Source organism: Dendropsophus ebraccatus, chromosome 9, assembly GCF_027789765.1.
Source record: "Dendropsophus ebraccatus isolate aDenEbr1 chromosome 9, aDenEbr1.pat, whole genome shotgun sequence".
Taxonomy (NCBI): domain Eukaryota; kingdom Metazoa; phylum Chordata; class Amphibia; order Anura; family Hylidae; genus Dendropsophus; species Dendropsophus ebraccatus.
This window is the reverse complement of record NC_091462.1, coordinates 109,144,311-109,163,161: the sequence shown is the minus strand read 5'-3', so window position 1 is coordinate 109,163,161 and position 18,851 is coordinate 109,144,311. Positions and strand designations below refer to the sequence as shown.

Here is an 18,851-nt window from a genome sequence, read left to right as displayed (position 1 = left end):
CACCGGACATCAAGCTCCGAACCCGAACATTCAGCAAGTTCAATCATCACTACTTAGCCAAAACATTAAGACAGTAGATGTCAGAAAAATGTATAATAACTCTTCCAAGTGACGGCCTTACAGATCTCCTCAACGGACAGATGCTCTCCAGCACCACTGTGTCTAAGGGAAACAGAAAGGTAGGACTAAAGGGTCAAACAATGGCCGGTCAGATGGATCCAGATCTCTGTGGAGAAATATCACCTAGTCAGAGGGGTCCAGATCTCTGTAGAGAAACATAGCCGGTCAGATGGATCCAGATCCGTATAGAGAAACATGGACGGTCAGATGGATCTAGATCTCTATGAAGAAACACGCCCAGTCAGATGGCTCCAGATCTCTGTGGAAAAACATGGCCGGTCAGATTGGATCCAGATCTCTGTGGAGAAACATGGCCGGTCAGATGGATCCAGATCCGTATAGAGAAACATAGCCGGTCAGATAGATCCAGATCCATATAGAGAAACATGGCCGGTCAGATGTATCCAGATCCATATAGAGAAACATGGCCGGTCAGATTGGATCCAGATCTCTGTGGAGAAACATGGCCGGTCAGATTGGATCCAGATCTCTGTGGAGAAACATGGCCGGTCAGATTGGATCCAGATCTCTATGGAGAAACATGGCCGGTCAGATTGGATCCAGATCTCTGTGGAGAAACATGGCCAATCAAATGGATCCAGATCTCTGTGGAGAAACATGGCCGGTCAGATGGATCCAGATCTCTGTGGAGAAACATGGCCGGTCAGATTGGATCCAGATCTCTGTGGAGAAACATGGTCGGTCAGATTGGATCCAGATCTCTGTGGAGAAACATGGCCAATCAAATGGATCCAGATCTCTGTGGAGAAACACGGCCGGTCAGATGGATCCAGATCTCTGTGGAGAAACATGGCCGGTCAGATTGGATCCAGATCTCTGTGGAGAAACATGGCCGGTCAGATGGATCCAGATCTCTGTGGAGAAACATGGCCGGTCAGATTGGATCCAGATCTCTGTGGAGAAACATGGCCAATCAAATGGATCCAGATCTCTGTGGAGAAACACGGCCGGTCAGATGGATCCAGATCGCTGTGGAGAAACATGGCCGGTCAGATGGATCCAGATTCGTATAGAGAAACATGGCAGGTCAGATAGATCCATATCCATATAAAGAAACATGGCCGGTCAGATGGGTCCAGATCTCTGTGGCACCATAATGATGGGAGGGTCAGGATTTGGCAGCAGGAATCTATGATCCTTCCTGTCAGGTGTGGACAGGTCAGGCTGGTTGAGGTGTAATGGAGCGGGATGCTTTCTTAATGTACTCTGCCTCCTCTTGGATATTTGGACAGTCGGGATAGCTCCAGGAACATGACATGACAGTGAGTTTTCTTTGCTTCTACCACCTTCCCCGGATCTAGTTCCTATAGACATCTCTGAGATGGGGTATACAGGGCTGCTGAGATGTCAGGAGCTCCATATAATGTGCACACCCTGTGATCATGTCCACATGGGCCGATATTCCTGCAGAATGATCTATTCACCTAGTAGGATCTATACCAGGAAGAATTGCTGCCGTTCTATAGAAGACGGAGCCTGCTGCTAGGTGGGGGATGTAATACAGGGGAGGTTTTCTGTATGGCTGCAGTGGTCTCGGCACTATGTATAGTAACCCCCCCCCCCCCGGATTATATCACAGCTGCTGTTTTACACTTCACTCCTCAGCTCAGGCCTGTAAGGCGGCAGATAACGCAGGGATAATCCGCATTGTTCCCTCCATTGTTCGGGACAGGAAGCAGGTGCAGCTTCTGGATCGGACAACCATGGAGATGGAACGGCACCATCCACAACCTGAGACTCCTCACGAGACTTGTCTCTTTTATTTCACACACATTGTCATTCTGCTATTTACAGAGGAAGCACTTAAAGGGGATTACAGGAGGGGGAGAATAGGATCGGCGGGAGCGACAACGTCAACTTGTTCATTGTGGCTACAAACGGTTCTAGAACATTCTGCTTACATGTACAACAAAAACTGACAGTATACATAGAAAAGGAAGGTAAAGAGACGGGCAGAGCAAGTATACCGCGTGTGGAGGAGAGAAACATGTACAATGTGGAGCCACCTGGAGGCAGGGCATGGTAACTGCAAGCATACAGCAAGTGTTCCTCTACCTGCATAGGAGGGGCAGCTATTACCACATGCTCTAGGGTCGGCACCGCCACCATTTTGTGCAGGCACTTCCCATCATGTGACTTCCATTCTTTTAGGTGCTGAGGTCATGTGACATCCATGTCATGCCAGCCCCAGAGGAGGTTCACAATTGTAATTTTAAAGAGATTGTGTAAGAAAAATTAACTTTCCCCTATCCACGAAGATTGGGGACAAGTAAGAGATCACTGGGATCCGACCTCCATACCCCCAGCTTCTGTATTATGAATACAGCTGCAGGTACGGCATGTAAACGCTGACTCCTATGAAGCTACCAGAAAGAGCAGAGTAAGCCTGAAGGCTACTGTAAGCGGCTCCATAGGAATAAACAGAGCTGCGGACCACGTGCCATACCTGCGGCTCTATTCATAACACAGAAGGCGGGGGGTGATAAGGAGATCACTGGGGGATTCAGAGGCTGGCCCCCCCATGATCTCTTACTATCTTACAGGATAGGGGACAAGTAAATTTTTCTTGGAATACCCCTTTAAGGAGAGAAAAACTAATCTGGCTGAAAAATACAAAATCCCTTTAAATATTTCCCAGCATGTATTGCACATATATATATATATAAATAACGGTGAGTCCCTTTATGTCCAGCATTGACTCTAAGCCTGTAGTGTATGTCCATGGCAGATCTGCCGCTTAGGAGTCTGGGAAAGCTGAGTGACCTCCTCTGTAGGAGCAGCAACAGCCATGGTGGTGGTCACCCAGCTTTCCCAGGATCCTGGTTCTTGTAACTATTATTGGTCCTTGACAGCATGAGAAGATAAAAGCAGGTGAGAAGAGACAGTGGCTCTTCTCAGCTTCTGCATACGGGTAAGTGACTAGTGACTATACATCACATGACGGCATTCATGCTTATAGGAGAACATGACCATGTGCTGAAGCTCCTATAGATCATGTATGTTCCCGATCCGGAAAACCAGTCCTTGCTTAGAACAGACGATGTCAGCCCAGAAGACAAGACGTCTCCCTCCGATATCCTCTTAATATGTCCGGAAGTTCCAATAGCTGGAAAATATGGAGATCTACAAAGGAGAGAAGGGCCTGTTACTCGTGACTGTGCAGAAAATGTACAGCCCCCCTAGTGGCAAAATAGTATAATAGCACCAGGAATTGAAAGGGGTCAACCACTTTATAGTAAAATTGTTCAGTGTACAGTATTAGTAACTGTACTCACTGTATATACTGACAGCAGCTCCCTGTGTCCCTCATACAGCTAATATCAGACTCCCCTCCTCCAGGCTGTGCTGTCCTGCTCGGTGGTGAGTCTGTCCATAAGATGGCTGACATGGAGGAGCAAGTGACCATGCCCCACCCACCAGTGTCCACCATAGGCATATACAGGCTCATTGGTAAACACTGGAGGGGGGGGCATGGTCACATGCTCCTCTATGTCGGCCATCTTATGGATAAACTCACCACAGAGCAGGACAGCCCAGCCTGGAGAAAGGGAGGTACACAGGAAGCAGCTGTCAGTAAGGATGTGAGTACAGCAATTTTACTATAAGGAGGCAACCCCCTTTAAGGGTTGTTTAAAGGGAATGTGTCACCTAAATTTTCTTTTACTGATTAGAGTCAAGATACTAAAACTTGTTCTTTTATTCTAATCAGTTTCTATTTTCTAACTTTAATTTTTTTTTTCACTATTTGTACATTGTTACAGGGGCTGCCATAATATCTGGGCTGTTCTTAATAGCTACATGCTTTACAGCAAGCCTCATGGACATAGACAACAATACACAGACTCTGTCCCCTCTGCTATTGTCTTCCTCTATCTACTCCATGACGCTGTAATGCTGCACAGATCACTTTACTGCAGCCTCCTCTTATCACCACAGACACAACAAGAAGTCTCAGCTTAGTTTTAGCCCCAGTGGGGAGAATGAAAACAGCAAGATATCATGATTTTATAATATGGATAGAAAATGGGAAAATTAAGAAAATAATTCTTAAAAAATATGTTTACCATGAAAACATAATTTATACAATAAGTCATTTTCTGATGACACATTCCCTTTAAGGCAGTGTTGCCCCAACCAGCTGGTGTAAAACTCCAACTCCCATCATGCCCTACACCAGGGATGGGGAACCCTTGGGAAAACTATAATACCCATCATGCTTTGGCTGTTCAGGCATGATGGGAAGTGTAGTTTTGAAGATCCCCCATCCCTGCCCTACACCTTTCCAAATCGGACTAGAACAGTGTTTCTCCAGCTATTGCAAAAACTGCAACTCCCATCATGATCTGACAGTCTTCGGCCTTTCGGCTGTCAGAGCATGATGGGAATTGCAGTAGCTGCAGGGTCACAGGTTAAAGGTCACTGGTTGGAGGGGATGTACCTTGTCCTTGAGCTGCTGGCAGAGCTGCAGAGATACAGTGAAGAAGACCAGGGCGTCATTTAGCCAGGGCACCACGCACTCCACCTTATGGACCTGGCTGACCTCGAAGCGCTGGTTGCTCAGCTCACTGTGACGGGGACAGAATCAAGTTACTGTACTGGAGAGATCGAGTCCACACTTCTCTTCTCCGATCTCATCCAAAGCCGCTTTCAAAATTCTGTTACCTGCCCGATGAAGCCTATCCCTGAGGTCAGTCACGTGGCCCAAAACTTCATAGGTCAGAAGTTCTGATCAGTGGTGTTCCGTGTCTTAAAGGGGTACTCCAGCAAAAATCATTTTCTTTCAAATCAACTGGTTTCAGAAAGTTAATAGATTTGTAGTTTACTTCTACTTAAAAATCTTGTCTTCCAGTACTTATCAGCTGCTGAATGTCTTGCAGGAAGTGGTGCATTCTCTCCAGTCTGACACAGCTCTCTCTGCTGCCACCTCTGCCCATGTCAGGAACTGTCCAGAGCAGGAGAGGGTTTCTATGGGGATTTGCTACAGCTCTGGACAGTTCCTGACATGGACAGAGGGGGCAGCAGACAGCACTGTGTCAGACAGGAGAGAATACACCACTTCCTGCAGGACATACAGCAGCTGATAAGTACTGGAAGACTGGAGATTTTGAAATATAAATTACAAATCTATATAAGTTTCTGACACCAGTTGATTTACAAAAAAAAAAAAAAAAAAGGTCAATAAGACCCCATATGATTGCTAAAAGCAAGTGGTGTATAAAGTTATAGAAAATCTATGAGATGGTCTACGACCTAACACTTGGCTCAATAAGGGAAGCCTACGAGGGGCAGAGAGGTTGTGACATTATGATATGTCGGAAGTTTGTAAGAAACGAGAACCTGGTTCTGAGCTGAAGGACAGACACAAGGGTAATATATATATATTTATATATATATGAACACTTATATCCCTCACTTATTATACTCACAACATGGCTCCAGGATTATGCAGGACAGCACTGCCCGCCGGGCGGAAATTCTAGAAGAGAAGGAAACAATAGTGAGAGGAAAGCAGGCGGTGCCAACCACACTGATACAATGGGGCGGTGAGCTCTGCTACATCTCTGCCAGAGAAGAAATGCTCAAAAAACGAACCCCAAACTAATCCTATCTAGAAAAGAGTTCCCCAACCTACCCCAGCGTGCCCTGACAGATGAAGACGCAAGAACAATGCATGATGCTCCTGATGTCCTGACTACAGCCCCCCATTTCATTATAGTGGAGCTTTGTCTAAATCGGCGCTGTCACTTAAAAAAAAAACTTTTGACATGTTATAAGTTTTGATTGCTTAGGGTCAGAGCAAGAAGTTATGCTTGGCTAGAAGTTTCCTTTCTCACTACAGGAGTCAGGCTCCATAGCCTTTACTTCTAATAAAAAAAACTCCAGTCTACCAGAACTTATCATCTGCTGTATGTCCTGCAGGAAGTGGTGTATTCTCTGCTCTCTGCTGCCACCTCTGTCCATGTCAGGAACTGTCCAGAGCAGGAGAGGTTTTCTATGGGGATTTGTTACTGCTTTGGACAGTTCCTGATATGGACAAAGGTGGCAGCAGAGAGCACTGTGTCAGACTGGAAAGAATACACCACTTCCTGCAGGACATACAGCAGCTGATAGGTACAGCAGCTGATAGGTACTGGAAGACAGGAGATTTTTTTTTTTTTTTTTTTTTTTTCATAGACGTAACTTAAAAATCTCTGGCACCAGTTGATTTGAAAGAATTTTTTTGGTGAACTACCCCTTTAAGACTCCTGCAAGTCTCAATGGTCGCCTTCACCCCCACCTGTTTGGTATTGGTTTGGTTCTTGCACATTCACCACACCTCAGTAAATTCTTACAAAAGGAGGAATGTGACAGGAAATACTGGTGCGGGGTGTTGATATAACAGGAACACTAATACTATGTAGTATGGCTCTTATTATACTGGTGCCCTAATGAGCTGGTCATCTGTTCCTGATGTGAGTCACATGACTGGGGCGGCTTCTCTGTGAGACGTGCCGTGTGTCTGTGGTCACAGTTTCTATTCCATCCTATGAGCCCAATGATGTGATCCTCATTGAAGTAACTAGAGCTCATCCAGGCACCAGTAGCATAGTAATATAATATATATATATATATATATATATATATATATATATATATATAAATAAATATACACACACATACATACATACATACATACACACACGCACACACATCCCTAGTCCACATAGGTGGTTGCCAGACTGCACAATACTTAGAGCTCAGATAATGTATATAAACATATGAGATGCTGATACATAGGTGGAAATATTACTGGGACTGAGGTGTCCTGCTGCCCTGCGGCTATCACCAAACTACAACTCCCATCATGGGCAGTAAAAGCATTGGCCTCCAGACACAATGGGGATTGATGGTCCTGCATCATCTGGAGGGCGGCCGGTATGACACCGCTGGACCAAGGGATTATGTTACACTCAGTTGTCTATTGAGGTGGATACGGAGTAACTATATATATCACACAGTAGCATACATCGCTCTGGGAGTGTCTGTGTATATAAGGGCTGGTGATGGACATGTCGTGCAGTCACTATCACCCGCTAGACCGGCTACTCTATGTACAGCCAGTAAACTATAGTATGGACGGTAGATGTAGCTTGGGGACAGCCCGCCTACCATGCACTAACACTTTGTAATGAAGAAGTATTTTGCACATTGTCCCAGAGACTGCCGCCATCCTGCTGTAATGTGTTATAGACTGTGACCATGCACCTATGGACAGATTAAAGGAGAACTCCGGACTGGGGAGTGCTGGGGAGGGGGAAGGGTAAAAGATGCAACATGCCCCCCTCCCCCACTCCAGTGCCGCAATCCCACAGCCTTGGTCCCGGCTGCTTCTGGGTCTGAACGGGGACCTGGCACATGAAATGTTGGGCCCGATGCGGCCGCTGACTGGCTAAGTGGGTTTAACATGTGACGTCCGAGGTCCCCGCTCAGACCGGGAAGCGTCCGGGACCGGGGGACTGGAGCTGTGGGATACTGGCACCAGCGCTGGACCCGGGGAGATGAGAGCATATTACTTCTCTCATCCTCCCCCTCCCCCTCCCCAGCACTTGGCCAAAAATCACCCCAGCCCGGAGTTCTCCTTTAATACACCCACAGCACTGGCCACAGCAGCCGTACATAGGGGGAAGCTGGCACCTGTCCTTGTAAAAAGGGGGGACCGGGAACCTGTCCATTGGGGGCCTGCACCTAGCTCTTGTACACAGTAGGGGGGAAGCACCTAGCTCCCGTACATACGAGGGGTGGCACCTAGTTCCTGTACACAGTGGGGAGGCACCAAGCTCTTCTACATAGGAGGGGGGGGGGGGGGGGGGGGGGGGGGGGTGGCGCCTAGCTCTCGTACATAGGGGGGGGGGGGGGGGTGGGGGGGGGGGGTTGGCACCTGGCTCTCGTACATAGGCAGAGGTGGCACCTAGCTCCCGTACACAGGGGGGGGGGTGGCACCTAGCTCTTGTACATAGGAGGGGGGGGGCTCCCCAGGGGGGAGGCTTCTATCAGTTCGGACCGCTCTTTCTATAAGCAGTACGCTCACTCTAGATGCAGAAAGTCTTGACTCTCTGCGGATGTTGCATTTCCCTGTATCGGTGCGGTCCGGGAGTCTCACCTTGGTGGAGTTGGGCTGCAGGGCGTGGAGCTGGTACACCAGGAGACACAGCTTATTCACATTCACATAGAAATTCAGCAGAACCTCGGAGGGCAGCGATGGCGTAAACATTTTCTGAGGAAAGGAAGAGGAGAAGCTGTCACGTAGAGGGTGAGAGGAAGAACGTGACCACATAGGAGTGAACTGCTACCACATTAAGATCCGGCTGATAGAGGCCATAAAGGGGGACTCCACAGGCCGCTGCACACATTACACAGCAGGGCAGCCAACATGTCTAAGGTGTATGACCTGTGACCTCATGAAATATCGATGGAGCTCTGCAATGTGCTGTTATTCTTCCTGGTAATGCACAACTATATAGTCAACTGGGCGCATCCCTGCATTGTCAGCTTTGATTGGATAGTCCCTAGGGACACGCCCCCAGCTGGTACCACCCACTTTATAAACTATTCATAGTTCCAGGAAGAATAACTGAGGAACGGCACAATAACAGGAATGAAGAATGGCCGTATTCACTGCCCAGGTGAGGAGAGGCCGGGGCTCCTTGTATACAGCTCTATACACAGAGGAAGGTTACCGTCAGGCCGCTGGTGGCCACTTCTGGCAATGTCATGGTCGCCGGTGTGGTGAGGCGATTGCGAGCTCTGGTTAACTGCAGCATAACGGCGTCCATCAGCTGCGGAAAAAAAGACGGGAAGAGATCAGGGACGACCGGCGTATCCCTGATAGCCGACACTACAGGGAGCACATGACCCCGGCTCTGACCTTCAGCACCTCCGACCCCGTCTGGAAGGTGTAGTTCTCCCCTCGGTTGGTGAGCAGGTAAATCGCCTGATTCACGTGGTTTCTGGCGTCCTGAATCTGAGGAACCATAAACATGTCACACAAGGAAATATATGCAGGGTGGTCCAAAAGTAGGCGGACAGTACGTGTAATAGGGTTATGAAGGGGGAGATTTATTAAACATGGTGTAAAGTGGAGCTGGCTCAGTTGCCCCTAGCAACCAATCAGATTCGACCTTTATTTCCTCACAGACTCTTTGATAAATGAAAGGTGGAATCTGATTGGTTGCTAGGGGAAACTGAGCTAGTTTCCCTTTACTTTTATACCACTCTCTCACTATATTATATATATATATATATATATATATATATATTATACACACAGGGCCCTCACAGAAGGATATATACTTAGATACAGGGACGTCACACAAGCATATATACACTCACCGGCCACTTTATTAGGTACACCTGTCCAACTGCACGTTACCACTTAATTTCTAATCAGCCAATCACATGGCGGCAACTCAGTGCATTTAGGCATGTAGACATGGTCAAGACAATCTCCTGCAGTTCAAACCGAGCATCAGTATGGGGAAGAAAGGTGATTTGAGGGCCTTTGAACATGGCATGGTTGTTGGTGCCAGAAGGGCTGGTCTGAGTATTTCAGAAACTGCTGATCTACTGGGATTTTCACGCACAACCATCTCTAGGGTTTACAGAGAATGGTCCGAAAAAGAAAAAACATCCAGTGAGCGGCAGTTCTGTGGGTGGAAATGCCTTGTTGATGCCAGAGGTCAGAGGAGAATGGGCAGACTGGTTCCAGCTGATAGAAAGGCAACAGTGACTCAAATAGCCAACTGTTACAACCAAGGTAGGCAGAAGAGCATCTCTGAACGCACAGTACGGCCAACTTTGAGGCAGATGGGCTACAGCAGCAGAAGACCACACCGGGTGCCACTCCGCTCAGCTAAGAACAGGAAACTGAGGCTACAATTTGCACAAGCTCATCGAAATTGGACAGTAGAAGATTGGAAAAACGTTGCCTGGTCTGATGAGTCTCGATTTCTGCTGCGACATTCGGATGGTAGGGTCAGAATTTGGCGTCAACAACATGAAAGCTTGGATCCATCCTGCCTTGTATCAACAGTTCAGGCTGGTGGTGGTGGTGTCATGGTGTGGGGAATATTTTCTTGGCACTCTTTGGGCCCCTTGGTACCAATTGAGCATGGTTACAACGCCACAGCCTACCTAAGTATTGTTGCTGACCATGTCCATCCCTTTATGACCACAATGTACCCAACATCTGATGGCTACTTTCAGCAGGATAATGCGCCATGTCATAAAGCTAGAATCATCTCAGACTGGTTTCTTGAACATGACAATGAGTTCACTGTACTCCAATGGCCTCCACAGTCACCAGATCTCAATCCAATAGAGCATCTTTGGGATGTGGTGGAACGGGAGATTGGCATCATGGATGTGCAGCCGACAAATCTGCGGCAACTGTGTGATGCCATCATGTCAATATGGACCAAAATCTCTGAGGAAGCTTCCAGCACCTTGTTGTATCTATGCCACCAAGAATTGAGGCAGTTCTGAAGGCAAAAGGGGGTCCAACCCGTTACTAGCATGGTGTACCTAATAAAGTGGCCGGTGAGTGTATATATATTATACACACAGGGCCGTCACACAAGGACATATACTAATATACAGGGAGGTCAGAGGTTGTATACACCCAGGGGGCTGTGGACTGACCTGCTGCATCTTCCATTGTTTGTCGTCCCTGAAGGCAAAGTGCAGCATCTGATTGGTCCTCATCACCTTCAGGTTCACTTCCTGCAGAGTAAAGAGTCACCGATCAGTCACTGATCCTGTACACTGCTGTACTGTGAGGGTATATAGGTCCCGGTCATACTCACGGCCTGGCACAGCGTGTCTCCCTGCAGGGTCAGGACTCCCTTCACCTGGTCGGTGCTGCAGACAGAGAATGGGCAGAGTCAGCGCTGGACGTCTAGGCCCGATATAAAGCCTTCCTGTCCCAGCTCTTACCTGGAACTTCCTAGTACAAAGTTCTCCTGCTTGGTGGCGCCATCTGCAGTCCCGCTGGGCAGGGTGAACCTCCGGGATGCATCCTGCAGGTGGTATTATAACATTACACCGTATACAGTGATCATCTAGTATCTACAGGACTCTATGACACTGGATGATTAGAAGGTAGGACAATCGCACACTATGTGGGATACATAGACTAGATCCTGTGGCTGGGGATGAGCTGAATGGCGGCCATCTTGTGGGAGTCATGTGACATGCTGCATACCTTTAAGATGTCCTGCAGCTGCTTGAGAACGGAGTGCACCTCCTCCTTCAGGAGCCATTTGAACTCTTCTTCCTACAAAACCAGAGGACGGGGAGAAGTCAGTGAAGTGATGTGACTGCCGGTCTGTGTATACAGCTCTAGTGCGGATCTGTGTGTGTCTACGATAACGTGATGACTTCTGTACTTCTGGTGTCGGTCATGGAGGTGTCTGGTCTGGACAGGAGCAGTGTGTATGGTGTATACAGGAGCCGAGTGTGTGGTGTATACAGGTGTGTATGGTGTATACAGAGTCCATGTTGTGGGTTGTAGTGTGTACATATACACAGAGGCCGGGATCACATGTCAGGACTGTGGATATTTTTTAAAAACTGTGAAGATGGGCAGGACCCCTGCAGCGCCCTCACTAGGGGGGTTATTGTATTGATGTTACATTTACCCATGCTGACCACATATAAGCCGCTGACTTAAAACCCCCACAGTGTGTGCCGCAGTGACCCCCCCCTAACACTCGGACGATGACCCTTATGTTACAGGAAGACGCTGTAAATATTTAGGCTGTCGTCTACTCAACCTTCCATAGTAGTGGAGACAGGGATGGCCGGTTAGCAAGAGGAAACGCAAATGAGAAAGACAAAACATAACAATGCAAACCTACAGAAACAATCCTTACATGTACTGCAAGAGTCCGACCCATTACAGTCAATGGGCAGATACTGATCGCAGCAGTGATCACTTCCCTACAGGGGGCGCCATACACAGAGCAGGGATATCCTCCCTCCTACAATGTGGCGCCATACACAGAGCAGTGATCTCCTCCCTACAGGGGGCGCCGTACACAGAGCAGTGATCTCCTCTCTACAGGGGGCGCCGTACACAGAGCAGTGATCTCCTCTCTACAGGGGGCGCCGTACACAGAGCAGTGATCTCCTCCCTACAGGGGGCGCCGTACACAGAGCAGGGATCTCCTCCCTACAGGGGGCGCCGTACACAGAGCAGGGATCTCCTCCCTACAGGGGGCGCCGTACACAGAGCAGGGATCTCCTCCCTACTACAGCGGGCACCGTACACAGAGCAGTGATCTCCTCCCTATAGGGGGTGCCGTACACAGAGCAGTGATCTCCTCCCTACTACAGCGGGCACCGTACACAGAGCAGTGATCTCCTCCCTATAGGGGGTGCCGTACACAGAGCAGGGATCTCCTCCCTACTACAGCGGGCACTGTACACAGAGCAGGGATCTCCCTCCTACAGGGGGCGCCGCACACAGAGAGGTGATCTCCTCCCTACAGGGGGCGCGGTACACAGAGCAGTGATCTCCTCCCTACAGGGGGCGCCGTACACAGAGCAGGGATCTCCTCTCTACAGGGGGCGCCGTCCCAGAGCAGGGATATCCCTTCTACAGGGGGCGCCGTACACAGAGCAGGGATCTCCTACTCCCTACAGAGGGCACCATACACAGAGCAGTGATCTCCTCCTCCCTACAGGGGGCGCCGTACACAGAGCAGTGATCTCCTCCCTACAGGGGGCGCCGTACACAGAGCAGTGATCTCCTTCCTACAGGGGGCGCTGTACACAGAGCAGTGATCTCCTCCCTACAGGGGGCGCCGTACACAGAGCAGGGATCTCCTCCCTACAGGGGGCGCTGTACACAGAGCAGGGATCTCCTACTCCCTACAGGGGGCACCGTACACAGAGCAGTGATCTCCTCCCTACAGGGGGCGCCGTACACAGAGCAGGGATCTCCTACTCCCTACAGGGGGCGTCGTACACAGAGCAGTGATCTCCTCCCTACAGGGGGCGCCGTACACAGAGCAGGGATATCCTCCCTACAGGGGGCGCCGTACACAAAGCAGTGATCTCCTCCCTACAGGGGGCGCCGTACACAGAGCAGGGATATCCTCCCTGCTACAATGTGGCGCCATACACAGAGCAGTGATCTCCTCTCTACAGGGGGCGCCGTACACAGAGCAGTGATCTCCTCCCTACAGGGGGCGCCGTACACAGAGCAGGGATCTCCTCTCTACAGGGGGCGCCGTCCCAGAGCAGGGATCTCCCTTCTACAGGGGGCGCCGTACACAGAGCAGGGATCTCCTACTCCCTACAGGGGGCACCGTACACAGAGCAGTGATCTCCTCCCTACAGGGGGCGCCGTACACAGAGCAGGGATCTCCTACTCCCTACAGGGGGCGCCGTACACAGAGCAGGGATATCCTCCCTACAGGGGGCGCCGTACATAGAGTAGGGATATCCTCCCTACAGGGGGCGCCGTACACAGAGCAGCGATATCCTCCCTGCTACAATGTGGCGCCGTACACAGAGCAGTGATCTCCTCTCTACAGGGGGCGCCATACACAGAGCAGTGATCTCCTCCCTACAGGCGGCGCCATACACAGAGCAGTGATTTCCTCCCTACAGGGGGCGCCGTACACAGAGCAGTGATCTCCTCCCTACAGGGGGCGCCGCACACAGAGCAGGGATCTCCCTTCTACAGGGGGCGCCGCACACAGAGCAGGGATCTCCCTTCTACAGGGGGCGCCGCACACAGAGCAGGGATCTCCCTTCTACAGGGGGCGCCGTACACAGAGCAGGGATCTCCTCTCTACAGGGGGTGCCGTACACAGAGCAGGGATCTCCTACTCCCTACAGGGGGCGCCATACACAGAGCAGGGATCTCCTCTCTACAGGGGGCGCCGTACACAGAGCAGGGATCTCCTACTCCGTACAGGGGGCGCCGTACACAGAGCAGGGATCTCCTACTCCGTACAGGGGGCGCCGTACACAGAGCAGTGATCTCCTACTCCCTACAGGGGGCGCCATACACAGAGCAGTGATCTCCTCCCTATAGGGGGTGCTGGCGGTCCGCCATACACAGGGAATATAGGGCCCTCTCTCTCACATGGCCCTATAGATGATGGCGTGAGGGGCAGCTGTTGTATACCCCCTCAGCTATCTCCTATACACAACATTCTGCGGATGATAACAAGCACTGATCTTGTGAGTGATCTCCTCCCTACAGGGGGCGCCGCACACAGAGCAGTGATCTCCCTTCTACAGAGGAGATCCCTGCTGTGTGTATGGTGCCCCCTGTAGGGAGGAGATCCCTGCTGTGTATGGCGCCCCCTGTAGGGAGGAGATCCCTGCTGTGTGTATGGTGCCCCCTGTAGGGAGGAGATCCCTGCTGTGTGTAAGGCGCCCCCTGTAGAGAAGAGATCCCTGCTGTGTGTATGGCGCCCCCTGTAGGGAGGAGATCCCTGCTGTGTGTATGGCGCCCCCTGTAGGGAGGAGATCCCTGCTGTGAGTATGGCGCCCCCTGTAAAGAAGAGATCCCTGCTGTGTGTACGGCGCCCCCTGTAAAGAAGAGATCCCTGCTGTGTGTACGGCGCCCCCTGTAGGGAGGAGATCACTGCTCTGTGTACGGCGCCCCCTGTAGGGAGGAGATCACTGCTCTGTTGTATGCCCCCCTCAGCTATCTCCTATACACAACATTCTGCAGATGATAACAAGCACTGATCATGTGACCCCCCCCCCCCCCCCCCCCAGATAACATCTCCGCTCTTATCACTAACTGTAACATGATCTGCATATAATAGTGCAGGAGCCGATATCAGTCACATGGATGGGTGCAGGTGATATAAAGCAGTGAGTGAGGTCACATGACGATAGACTAATCACCTGTCACCGTCCTGATCATCTATAGTGGCTGATACCAGGGGGTAATAGACTGCACAGACCCTCTCTCCCCTATAGGTTTCCATGGGATGATGGGTCTCCGCATGTTCCCACTCACTGTCAGGGTTCCCCTATATATCCCCTCCCTATGTGTCCTGGGAGGAGAGAGGGTTATTATACACTGTCAGGGCATGCTGGGAGTTGTAGTTCTGGCTGTCAGGGAGACATCTGATAATCTGGCCGCTACCTGATCAGCAGGATCCGTCAATGTCTGACCTGTCCCCTTGTGAGGTCATCGGCCCCGGGCGTCCGTAATCAGCCATTCCAATACATAGTGGTGCTTGTGATACGTCCGCGCTGCGCTACCACCACAGGTGGCGCTATACGTATATAATGACATTAGTCACCTCCTAAAAATGGGGCGGGGCTACAGACTGTATATTAGCATATGGGGACGCCCCCCGAGAACGTCCCGGATTATTACGCCCCATTTCATAAACCATACGACGTGACGCAGGACGGTATTAATAAACACGTCCGAAGACGGCGGTGAAAGAAGAAACAACAATTTGCGCCATTTTCCCATTCGAAGGGTTAATACGTGAACCCGTCAACCAGAGCCGTCACCGATACCGTAGAGACGGACGCGGCCGTGATCAGACAGGTGATCGGATACGATTAGATACACAGGTGAGGAGGACCTGGAGCGGACGGTCACATGACTGGAGAGCGGTGGATTTTACAGCTTGTCCCCACTATAATACCGTAATATAATGTACAGGGCACAACCTCCTCTAATACAAGGCCATGGCCGCCCCTAATAATAATATCTAGCTCCTGCTGGGGAGGCAGAAATCAATGGACTCTAGTACACTGGCTCAGCAGCTGTCTCATTATAAGGGAGTTATAATACTCTCCTATGACGTCACCGGCGCCCCGCCCCCGGACTGCCGTTCCCCGCCGCCCCGGCACTCACCAGCACTCCCCGCTCCGCACTGCTCGCTGCCGCCGCCGCTGTCGCCATCCTGCGGTTCTCTGGAAGCAGACGACACCTCCTAGACGACCCGGTCGGTAGAAGCCCCGCCCCTTTCACCTCATTGGACGATGGTTGGCTCACGGGCTACAGAGCCGTTCGCTCATTGGTCAATATCTTCAACGCTCTGCTCGCTGATTGGACTCTTGGGCTTGTGTTGTTGCGAGATAACAAACCCCGCCCTGTGATGGTCTGTGAGCGTCCTGATTGGCTGGGGGGCAGGTGAATAGTAAGGGATGGAGGGAGAGACGGAGCTGTGCAGGGGAGCGGGGAGCAGTCACCCCCGGGCACTCGGGGACATGAGGACTCATTGGTCACCAGTGTTTTAATATCTTATAGCAACCAACCAGCGCTCATAATATGTCAGCTGCTCTGGTTACATGGCAGCTGGGTTGCTATGGGCAACAAAGATAGTTTGAAAGCTTCTCCATAGAGTTTACCTAAAGATGCATGCTGGGTCTTCTAACCTCTTAATGACCCTTAACCCCATAAGGACCAGGCCTAATATGATCCTAATGACGGTTCTAGGAGCTATACCTCTTATTTTTCCATGTACGGGGCCATGTGGGGGCTTGTAGGTGTACTTTGTCATGAATGACGAAATCCCCAAAACATTATTTACGGGGTGACATTGAGAAAAAAATAAATAAATTCTGCAAATTTCCGTGTTTACATAATGCACTTTCTTTATTCTGTAGGTGAGTCTGAATACAGCCATGTGCAGGTTTATGTAGCTTTTCTAATGTTTTACTATTTTATCACCAGAAAAAAACATCTTTCTTTGCATATAGGTATATTTAGAATGGCCGCAGTGACTGCTTAGCTCTTCACGTATTTATTGCGTCATAATCTCTAGTTTATTTTAGTACCATATTTGTGTAGATCGGTCGTATTGATCACTTTTTATAATTTTTTTTTTTTTTATATAAAAAATGTTCTATCCCAAGTCCTGCAGCTGTAGGGAATCAAACGCTGAGCATTCAGGGTCAGATAATATCGCCCACCCCAAACCTTTAGACTGGTTTACTTAACGCACCGTGATATCAGGGATACCCGACCACTGGCCCTAATACCCAGGGTGATATCAGGGATACCCGACCACTGGCCCTAATACCCAGGGTGATATCAGGGATACCCGACCACTGGCCCTAATACCCAGGGTGTTATCAGGGATACCCGACCACTGGCCCTAATACCCAAGGTAATATCAGGGATACCCGACCACTGGCCCTAATACCCAGGGTGTTATCAGGGATACCCGACCACTGGCCCTAATACCCAGGTTAATATCAGGGATACCCGACCACTGGCCCTAATACCTAGGGTGATATCAGGGATACCCGACCACTGGCCCTAATACCCAGGGTAATATCAGGGATACCCGACCACTGGCCCTAATACCCAGGGTGATATCAGGGATACCCGACCACTGGCCCTAATACCTAGGGTGATATCAGGGATACCCGACCACTGGCCCTAATACCCAGGGTGATATCAGGGATACCCGACCACTGGCCCTAATACCCAGGGTGATATCAGGGATACCCAACCACTGGCCCTATTACCCAGGGTAATATGAGGAATACCCCCATCACTGGCCCCATTATCCAGGGTGATATCAGCCATACACGACCACTGCCTATATTACCTAGGGTAATATCAGCCATACCCGACCACTGCCTCTATTACCCAGGGTGATATCAGCCATACCCAACCACTGCCTCTATTACCTAGGGTGATATCAGCCATACCTGAGAACTGGCCTCATTATCCAGGGAGATATCGGCCATACCCGACCACTGACCCTATTACCCAGGGTGATATCAGCCATCCCCGACCACTGGCACTGACCTGACCCGTTCAGCTTACAGGCAGTAGATGCAGTCACGGGTCTGACAGGTTTTCTGGATTTGGGTGCAGTGAGTATCATAGACCCATCATCACTCCCCTCCATACAACCCGGGCACAATCCTTAAAGGGGCGGGGTTATGAAGCAAAGAAGGATAATCACATGTATCCCACATACATATATATATGTAAGAGAGAACAAATGTGCTGTGCAGTTATGCAGGAACATAGTTTTCTTCCATATCCTCGTGCCCTGTTTTGCTGCGACCGGGTCCGTCTGACAGCTGCCTGCAATGTAATCTACCCGGCTGAGTGATTGCCTGCTCAGCCAATCAGTGACTGGGGCAGGACACGTGCAATAAAGGCACAGGACTATGAGGCCAGAAGCTCCATGGGGTACTGTACTGACACAGCCTCGCATGCACAGAATGTGAGAATAAGGCCTATAGGGCAGTTGTTTTATTATACAAATACGGCCTAACCCTTGCTGTAAAGCAGCCATAAACACTGTGTGAACACGGTCTGATCTAGATCCAGGCTGCCCTCTGCCCAGGCCCCAGTATGTGGCTGTACACGGCTGTACTTTTTGTTGGCAAGAGGAGCGGTGGGAGTAGTTTTAATGGTACAAACACACACACAACGTATACGCAGTGTATTTACTGCTGCGATACGCAGCATATTAGATCTAAATAACTGAACACACCATCAAATCTGCTGCGTATACGCTGTGTGTGTGTTTGCATTCTTATGGTGTAAACTGTGTGAGGAGTGACAGGTGACCATCCTGAGGAATAGGGGTAAACTATTCTCCAAAAATGTTTTCTTTCAATCAACTGGTTTCAGAAAGTTATATAGATTTGTAATTTATTTCTATTAAAAGTCTTGTCTTCCACTACTTATCAACTGCTGTGTGTTCTGCAGG

The 18,851-nt window shown here is 50.0% G+C and overlaps 1 protein-coding gene across 1 annotated transcript; it reads right to left on the bottom strand.

Annotated features, from left to right (window-relative positions):
• Nucleotides 1-1,876: 1,876 nt before the first annotated feature.
• ROGDI (rogdi atypical leucine zipper) lies at nucleotides 1,877-16,139 on the bottom strand. The gene is made up of 11 exons (XM_069982167.1): nucleotides 16,025-16,139; nucleotides 11,381-11,452; nucleotides 11,113-11,195; nucleotides 10,983-11,037; nucleotides 10,819-10,899; nucleotides 9,047-9,142; nucleotides 8,859-8,957; nucleotides 8,282-8,395; nucleotides 5,568-5,617; nucleotides 4,580-4,706; nucleotides 1,877-3,264 (listed from the first exon to the last, which is right to left on the bottom strand). The coding sequence occupies exons 1-11, from the start codon at nucleotides 16,070-16,072 to the stop codon at nucleotides 3,223-3,225; spliced, it is 867 nt and encodes a 288-aa protein (XP_069838268.1). The 5' UTR covers nucleotides 16,073-16,139; the 3' UTR covers nucleotides 1,877-3,222.
• Between the last annotated feature and the right edge of the window lie 2,712 nt (nucleotides 16,140-18,851).